This window comes from Orbicella franksi, chromosome 12, assembly GCF_964199315.1.
Source record: "Orbicella franksi chromosome 12, jaOrbFran1.1, whole genome shotgun sequence".
Taxonomy (NCBI): Eukaryota; Metazoa; Cnidaria; class Anthozoa; order Scleractinia; family Merulinidae; genus Orbicella; species Orbicella franksi.
Genome location: NC_138156.1, coordinates 12,585,845 through 12,595,362, shown reverse-complemented (window position 1 = coordinate 12,595,362; position 9,518 = coordinate 12,585,845). Strand labels below are relative to the sequence as shown.

The window sequence follows — 9,518 nt, the reverse complement described above, 5'->3', positions numbered from 1 at the left end:
CAACGAACTTGGTTAAGCTAATAAGACTAACGCTTGCCATCTTCATTACTTTTCGTGTTTTTAGAGCAAACTTTTCAGATTGTATTCGGTATTGAAACTCATTAAAAAATCATCATCTACGCTCTGCTGCTTTAATGTGTTGTAAACAATCTCTTATCGCTAAGGCTTTGATATTCATCACTTACCACTGAAACTTTCATCTGCTTATTATTCTAACTCCAACAAAGGTCACGTGACTACACAGAAATTAACTGTCAAAAGTTAACTGAAGTATGAAGAGCGAGTCACTGTAGAGATGAATATTTCTTCGTTAGCAATTTCGATCTCCTTTGATCTGACGTTGAAGCTTTCGGACTTATTTCCAGGTGTTTGGTTAAGAGGAGGAACCGAGCAAGAAGTAGCGATTAACTTGGTGCTGATTTGAGCAGAAACATCTCAAGGTGGAAACTCTGTCGGCTTTTTACTAGTAACAACGTGGCAACAACTTTGCATTTCTAATGGCTAAATAAATAGTCGTTCTTCTGCTGTTTGTTTTGAACACTTGAGCAAGTTTAGGAATGAACCTACTTCTCCAAAGAGTGATTTCGCAAGTTGTATTAACGTCGACGTGCATTGTATTTTTATTGCAAATTTTGACCAGGCATTTGAAGAAACAACAGGAGAACAAATCAGCAAACCAATTAAACAGTTACGACATCAGAGTCTGTTCCAGGTATTTTGCACATTTGTTGTTCTGTAAATCTTTGGTTTCCAAGAAAAGTGAACACCTTATGTCTTGTTATCAATCAACATATTGCCAAGCAAACTGGTGAAAAACATTAAAAAATACTTAGCAACTTGGAAATTTTGTCTTGATTTAACTCTAAATTCTCAGAACTAATGTCGAAAGAAATAGTTTTCAATCGATAAAGAGAATTGATCTCTCACGCTTGGATGAATATGTTGAGTTTTGTGCGATTTGAATTTGAAAGAGCGGTATAAAAGAGTCTAGTAAGACAGTATTAACCATTTGTGTTGCTTTAATGAGAAACTTTAGTTGGAGCACTTGTTTATTAACTGCAAAAAAATCTCAATCTGGCTTTCAAACAAACCCTACAAGTCACCAAGGGAAAGCATCTAATTTTATGTTTGGTTAGGAACGAGTTTTTCAGACGTTTAATTCGAATTCATCGTTTGTTTTCAGTTGTAGTTAAAGTGTTTCTTTAGTTTGGCGTTTAAAATTTTGCAAACTAGTTTTAAATTTTATTATCTGGAAAGTGGGGAAATTAAAAATCAAATTAGCTTAAGAAATTCTAAACACAGGAACAAGTTTAACCTCAGCATTTACCTTGAGGTACATTTAAGAAGTTTCAAACGTTTTCGGAGATAAATCGAGTTACTTATTACATTTTATTAACGTTTGTTTTGATAAATCACAACTATCCCTGTTTTTATTATTGTGGCAGCTTTTGATCCTTTGGAGAACGAAAAGAAGAGCAAACTAGCTTACATGACAGGCGGTTTAGGGGTGCCTTTTATCGTAGGGAGAGAAGTGCAAACACACAGCGCTCTACTAAGGGTAAAATGCGCCACTTATCTGCTTGCCCTACAGGCTAAGAAAAAACGAGCAAGATCCATGGCATGAGGAAGACAGAAATCAGTCCTTGTTCAAGTAAGTAGCTTCTTGTTTTAATTCCATATTTTCATTTCCAAAAGACTGAGTGATGAAAATTTCATCTCCCTTAACACGAAATTGCCAAGCAGAAAAGTGACAACAGTGATAATTTAATAATGGAAACTGTATCATGATGGAGAATAACATTCTAACTAGAGGAATTCATTTTTATATGTAGGTAAAGTTTTAAGATTCTTTAGCTTTTAAAATTGTTAGCAGTTACCGCGTAATTAATTTCAGTGACAAAAAGCGTCTCACTGAGTTAATTTATTTTTTGATATACATGTATGTATTTTCAGTGCATTAGGAACTGAACTTCGGAAACGAGATATTGATGAGTAAAGATAACAGAGAAAATTCTTTGTCATAGCTGAACGGAATGGTGAAGAATGCAACTGAATATATGAAAGACCATCTACGGGTATATAACGAACTCACAAAATGGTCAGCTCACAGTCGGCTTGATAGCTCAGTTGGTAGAGCACTGCACCGGTATCGCAGAGGTCATGGGTTCGAATCCCGTTCAGGCCTGAATTTTTTTCAGGCTTTAATTTCACAACTGCCTAAGTTGTGTAAAAAACTGCGATGATCAATCATGTCTTCATATCTTTCTCCACAGTTCAAATATATGATTTTTCATATATTTACTTGCATGAGGGATAATCTGTTTAGAAATAATTTTGAGAACCATTACAGTACGACGACTTAAACCGTGCCACGAGAAGAAAGTTAACCAATCAAATGTAAACTAAGAACAATGGACTGGGAGCTTTCTCGCGTCGGCAAGTAACGGTCTATTTGACTTGAAGACATAAATACTATCGACTCCTCTGCATTATATAACCTCTTAGAGATTCAGCGCTTGACGACGAATTATCATAGCTATAAATCTCGTTCGAAAACTTAAGCTTCAAAACTCATTTTGCAACAACTAAACCGAAACTGCGTTGATAAGTGTGCAAAACTTAGGATCGAAACTAACCAACAACAAATGGCAAAGTTTCCTGAGAGGTTCGCAACACTTCGCACTTTGTGGGTTTTCGATTTTGTTAAGTTGTTCGCATTCTTCAATGTTATTGGTTTATATGAGAAAAAGATCGCTATCCTTTGTACTCAAGTAACATTCTGATTGGTTAACTCTTTTTCCAGTGGCCCGGCCCGAGCAGTCGCACTGTAATGTAGAATAATACGCGAACTTAAATACCAAATTATATAACAATGAACAAGCCTAACATAAATCTTCCGCAGGCCCTACTACTTATTCAATAGATTCCCCATTGGCTGAACAGAAAAATGTCAGAGGTAATGGACTCCGAAACTAGTTGATTTCGTGAAATAATTCAGTGCTGGGCCTCTTTGTATAATGGGACGCAAACGCAGTCTATAGTGTGAAACAGGGACGAACTATCAGGCGCACTAAACCCTCAGTTTAGCATTTAGATGTACCAAAGCAGATACAGTCTGCCTTTACGAATCATTCGTCATTTGTCATCTTTATACTAAGATGCATATCTTTAAAACAGATTATTCCACAATGGAGTATACTTCTGAAAAACTGAACTATTTTCGAATTTGTTACATCGCCTTTAACTTGGTTCCCGAAGGACTACGACGAGTCCTCAAGCAAGAATGGGATTTCCTTTACAAAACAACGCTTGGAGAATGGAAAGACACGCCAAAGAATGGCTTAGACTTTTATTCTAACGAGTCTCGAGGAAGCCGCTCGAAGAATCGGCGATATCTGGCGACAATACAGAATGGTAACACTGTTGAGTGGGACTGTAGCTGTTTGTTTTTCGCGATTCTGTTCTCAGATAGCATTGGCACAACTCTGAGTGCAGCCATCAGGAAAGAAGTCGATGATCTTCGTCAAGTCCGAAATGATATTGCTCATATCAGTGAGGCCGAGCTGACAGATGCTGAGTTCAAGAACTATGCTGGAAGAGTGTTGGTGGCGTTTAACTCTTTGAGTCTTCCGGTCAATGACATAGAGGAAGTTAAAAATCAGACGACCTTTCCCACGGCAGAAGTAAACAACTTAATGGCACAGGTTTCCAATCTCCAAACAGAATTGCAAAACGTCAGATCTGATTTACAAGTTGCACAAGACACGATACAGAGAAAGGAAGAGCAGGTTGAATGTCTCAGCCAAGAAATTAATTCCAAAGTCGAGTCTTTCTGTAATCTCAGTTTCAAGCCATCTCACGAAATTATCAAACGATTAAATGACGTCACAAAGATTATGACAACAATGCAAGAGATTGGCGATAAAAGTAACGGAGCGATCAGTACCATTTATTTATCCGGTAATCCTGGATGTGGTAAAACTCAAATTGCTCGTCAAATTGGGCAAGAGTTCTTTACAAGCGCATCAGATGAAAGTGAAGGCTTAACATTCGTTGCAACCCTGAATGCGGAAACCCTTGAAACGCTCGCTGACTCGTACATCAGTCTGGCTAAACAATTGGGAATCACCGAATACAGCTTGACTAACCTGGCTACCACGAAAGAAAACAGCCCCAAGGACACAATGCAGCATCTCAAGTGCTTAATTTTGCCAAAGATTCAACAGTTCTCAAAGTGGTTGATAATAGCAGACAATGTCGTAGACCTGTCTTTGGTTTGTGGTTACCTACCTCAGACCGCTTGTGAAGAGTGGGGTCACGGTCAGGTACTGATTACAACTCAAGACAGCAGTGCAATTCCCACAAATGCTCCTCATACCTACCATGAGTCACTCAGTGCAGGAATGCAGCCCGAGGACGCAGTAGAGCTATTGAAGCAAGTATCGCAAATTTCTGGCAATGATGAGCAAGTTCAAAGGGTTGCTGAGGTTCTCGAGTATCAGCCACTTGCCTTGGCAGCCGCTGCGTTTTACGTACAAACTGTTACGAGTTGTGGTTCGCCAACCTACGGTTGGACAAATTACATGGGAGCACTTGTTAGTGGTAAGCGTGAGGCAACAGAAGAACCTCTTGCCAAAGGGAATCCAGCGTATTCCAAAACGATGACTACAGCAATTAAAATGGCAATAGATAGCACTTTGGAAGGCGAGGAAGTTCTTCGCCAGACATTTCTCTTTTTCTCGCTATGTGGCTCCGAATCTCTCCCAGTTGAAGCAGCCGTTAACTTTGTCAAAGTTCGCACTTCGGGACAGACTGAAGAATTAATCAGGGCAAAGATCCTAAAATCCTCCTTGATTACGTGTTTGTACAGTGAAGATGGAGCACCCGACTATGTAAGAGTGCATAACGTTGTCTATGAAATACTAAGGAAAATGTCATCGTTGGATTTTGAGTTGACAGAGAAACTTGAGGGCATAGCCGTAGCGATTCAGGTTTTCCATTCTCTTATTGAGGCGAAGCATAATCGCTTGGGTGAAAGTGGGCACGTTTGTGTCATGCTACGTAGGATTACCACCCATTGCAAAGCATTACATGAAATTCTTACTAATAGTTTTACTACAAAAGATGTTTTGGTGAAGGAGTTAACACCCTTTATCGCTCCTGAAAAGGTCATTACGTGGCTTTGTTTAACTGCTTCTCTGTGTTGTAACCTTAGCAATCCATCAAATGCAATTCTCTTTTCCACATCGGCCTGTGATTTTGTTCAATACAGTAGTAACACTCGAGAGGGCGACTTAATAAAAGCAGATGTCTTGGCTACACACGGGATAACATTATCAATGACATGCCAGTATAAATCATCAATATCATACCATGAAGAGGCTAGAAAGATTTATAAAGCAATTTACGGTGAATATCATTACAAGGTAGCACAAATTTGCTGCAACTTGGGAACTGTTCATGAAGATCTTGGACAGTACCATGAAGCCAAAGAATACTACGAGAAGGCATTTATCATCAGGAAAAAGATTTTCGGCGAGGAACACGCTTCAGTAGCAGCAGTCTATAACAACTTGGGAAATGTTCATGGAGAACTTGGACAGTGCCATGAAGCAAAAGAATACTACGAGAAGGCACTGATCATTAACAAAACGGTTTTCGGCGAAGAACATGCCGTTGTAGCAACAAGCTATAACAACTTGGGAACTGTTCATGGAGATCGTGGACAGTACCATGAAGCAAAAGAATACTACGAGAAGGCACTAACCATCAGGAAGAAGATTTTTGTCGAGGAACATGTTGATATAGCAGCAAGCTATATCAACTTGGGAAGCGTTTATCGACATCTTGGACAGTACCACGAAGCAAAAGAATACGACGAGAGGGCACTGATCATCTGGAAAAAGATTTTTGGCGAGGAACATGCTAATGTAGCAGCAAGCTATAACAACTTGGGAAATATTCACGGAGATCTTGGACAGTACTATGAAGCAAAAGAATACTACCAAAAGGCTCTGGTCATTAGGAAAAAGATTTTCGATGAGAAACATGCTGCTGTAGCTGCAAGCTTTAACAACTTGGGAAATGTTCATGGAGATCTTGGACAGTACAATGAAGCAAAAGAATACTACGAGAAGGCACTGATCATCAGAAAAAGTATTTTTGGTGAGGAACATGCCGCTGTAGCAGCAAGCTATAACAACTTAGGTATTGTTTATCGACATCTTGGACATTACCATGAAGCAAAAGAATACTATGAGAAGGCACTGATCATCAGGAAAAAGATTTTTGGCGAGGAACATGCCGATGTTGCAGCAAGCTATAACAATTTGGGAAATGTCCATGGAGATCTTAGACAGTATCATGAAGCAAAAGAATACTTCGAGAAGGCACTGATCATCAGCAAAAAGATTTTCAGCGAAGCACATGCCGCTATGGCAACAAGCTATAACAACTTGGGAACTGTTCATGGAGATCTTGGACAGTACCGTAAAGCAAAAGAATACTTTGAGAAGGCCATGATCATCAGGAAGAAGGTTTTCGGTGAGGAACATGCTGCTGTAGCTGCAAGCTATAACAATCTAGGTATTGTTTATCGACATCTTGGACAGTACAATGAAGCAAAGGAATACCACCAGAAGGCACTGATGATCAAGAAAAAGATTTTCGGCGAGGAACATGTCGATGTTGCAGCAATTGCATGCAAGCTGTAATGATTCGAAAATTATTTATCGACATGTTGGGCAGTACCACTGAGAAAACGAATACTTCGAGAAGGCACTGCTCCTCGATCAGTAAAAAGATTTTCGGCGAGGACCATGCTAGTGTAGCAGCAAGCTTTCAACAACTTGGAAAGTGTTTGTCAACATCTTGGACAGTACAATGAAAAAAAAAAGAATATGTAAACTTTACTTGTAAAGTATAGTTAACCACAAGAGCTTATTATTACTGTCCATCGATATGTCTCAGCCACAGACATGCTATTCTGTTATCGTGTAAGTGCATTACGAACTTGCCAAGGAACTTGATACCATAAACAATGGACACTACTAGCTATGTTGTCTCGGTATCCTTCTCAACAATTAGGGCTCATGTCAAAGGTATTAATCCTATCCATTACTATTGTACGCTCATCTTACGTTATCAGTTTTACTATCTGCTGCATATCCGATGTCAGTCGAACCTACTACGCTGGAATTCGCAGGTATACTACCTTTTGTTGTTCAAGGCAATGGAACCCCTTCCCTGCATCAGAGTTACAACTACGTTATTTCGCCTCTTGGCTCTCTGATCAAGTCAGCTTCCCAACCATTAAGCTGTATCTGGGTGGTAGCCGGTTTGCCCACATCGAAAACAGCCTTGCAGACCCGTTTGCAGATGCCCCCTTTCTTCGTTTACGTCTTCGAGGCCTCAAGCGGACAATTGGACTCTCCTCTCGCCGCCGTCTACCTATCACCATGTCAGTCATGCGCCAACTAAAAGGAGCTTTGGCAGATGACCCTCAGATCGCATCACAGGACAAACTCATGCTCTGGTCAGCCTTTACTCTGGCCTTCTTTGCCTTCTTACGTTCGAGCGAGTTCACCTCACCATCTTCAGTTCACTTCAACCCGCTGGTACACCTGTCCCGCTCAGACATCAGTTTTACCTCCGCAGGCTCCTTAACATTGCAACTGAAATCCTCCAAAACTGATCCCTTCCGGATGGGCTGTTCCATTACGCTCGCTCCTTCTGGCCGTTCAGTCTGTGTAGTACGGGCAATGCGCCGTTACCTGGCTTACCAGCTTCCAGGCAATTCCACCCCTCTTTATTTCTTCTCAACTGGGCAATTTCTCACCAGGGACAAAGTAACCTCAATTCTGCGCCTCCAACTTCAACGCTTGGGTTTTGCCACAGAGTCCTATGCATCCCGCAGTTTCCGCATTGGGGCTGCAACTACTGCTGCAGAGGCCGGCTTGCCCCCTTGGCTTATCCAAACCCTTGGCTGTTGGTCCAGCAATTGCTACACCCAATACATCAGGACACCTGCTTCAATACTCCAAGCAGTCCCTGCCCAGCTAGCCGCCACCCATAGTACTCCACTACAAGCTTGGGATCCAAGCACAGGACAATGTAGACCTTGTTAAAGTGCTCTAATATCTGTCACTACGTACCTGGCAGTATTTGGGGCATAACTTGGGTGCACACCTTCCACTTAGCTATCGCCTGCGTCAGGCTGGGTGGGTCCCTTACCCCACCTTATTCTTACCTACCTAAGCAGCTAGGTTGGGGGGTTTCGTTCTCTGGGTGAGTGCGCTATCACCCCAATTCATTCACTGGGTGTGTCCACCAACCGCCCAAGTTTCTGTTTTGGGGTTTGTGTCCGCTAACCGCCCCACGTTGTGTTTATGCTTTGGGGTTTGAGTCCGCTAACCGCCCCACTTTGTCTGCAGGGTGTGTCCGCTAACCACCCAATTACCTGTCCAGGGTGTGTCGCTACCACCCACTCTCATTGCTATCCCAGGGAGCACCCAGTGTCCATGGTCCCATTTACTGCCAGATTTGTCTTGTTATTTTTTGTCTATACAATATTATTAGAGAGCGAGTTGTTGTTAACCACGGGAAGGCACAGATCATCGAGAAAACTCTTTTCAGCGAGGAACATGCCGATGTAGCTGCAAGCTATAACAACTTGGGAATTGTTTATCGACATCTTGGACATTACAATGAAGCAAAAGAATAGCACGGGAGGACACTGATCATCAGGAAAAAGATTTTAGCCAAGGAACATCCCCACGTAACAGCAAGTTACCGCAACTTGAGAATTGCTGACAATTACCTTAGACAGCACAACCAAACAAGGAGAAATGATTATTTTCTATTGTAACAATTTTGAATGTGGAGCTTCGGAAGCGGAAATTAGTTTACTAAGGCAACGGGTTGTGAGCGGAAATGGGCAGGTATTTTTGGTCAGCCACGCTTCGCACGTTAAGCATATTACTTTTATCTCGAACCAAAAGAAGATCAGGGTAAAAATTAATCCTCCATATAGGCCTTACACTCAAGGCAGTCAGCTGTTTTTCTTTGTTTGTTTTTCTCTTTCCCCGAAAAAAAGAACGCATGATCGCAGACTACCTCTTAAGTTGTTTGTAGACATGGTACCCGGTTCTTCAGCGGGTGTTAATTACTCGCACGATGCGTGGACAACTCAGGCGGCTTTACACGTAGATTTGTTCACGTTTGGTTTACAAAGCGTAGGGAAACCTCCAATGATGTGCGGATGTCTTCTTTGTAATTAAAAACAAAAGGAGCTGCAGCCCTCGCCACGTTTAAATGCATTTCGAAACTTTAATAGGAGTTAAATTAAATAAGAGAGAGATCTCCCCTGCCTAAACTATAAAAACTGTCTTTGATTTTGCTTTTTTAACTTCAGGTGAACAGGGTTTTTCTTTTCGAAGACACGTTGCACTTTATTTTTTTTGGTCTAGTTGCATCCTTCACGTCCCCTTCAAGTGAAAATCGTCATAACACGCGAGTAA

At 41.2% G+C, this 9,518-nt stretch overlaps 2 protein-coding genes across 4 annotated transcripts; both read left to right on the top strand.

Annotated features, from left to right (window-relative positions):
* The first annotated feature begins 283 nt into the window (after positions 1-283).
* On the top strand, positions 284-6,891 carry LOC145463946 (uncharacterized). Of its 3 annotated transcripts, none has more exons than XM_081447738.1 (4): positions 284-440; positions 641-712; positions 1,592-1,651; positions 3,178-6,891. In XM_081447738.1, exons 3-4 carry the CDS (start codon positions 1,621-1,623, stop codon positions 6,711-6,713), a joined length of 3,567 nt encoding a protein of 1,188 aa, XP_081303864.1. In that variant the 5' UTR covers positions 284-440; positions 641-712; positions 1,592-1,620; the 3' UTR covers positions 6,714-6,891. The 3 variants fall into 3 exon arrangements, 2 of the variants coding, with proteins under 2 accessions (XP_081303864.1, XP_081303863.1); XM_081447737.1 differs by having other exon boundaries at positions 1,446-1,651; XR_014041378.1 differs by lacking the exon at positions 3,178-6,891 and having other exon boundaries at positions 1,446-1,875.
* Positions 6,892-7,091: 200 nt separating this feature from the next.
* Positions 7,092-8,126, top strand: LOC145462227 (uncharacterized). Its single transcript, XM_081445733.1, has one exon. It carries the CDS (start codon positions 7,092-7,094, stop codon positions 8,124-8,126), a length of 1,035 nt encoding a protein of 344 aa, XP_081301859.1.
* Positions 8,127-9,518: the final 1,392 nt, after the last annotated feature.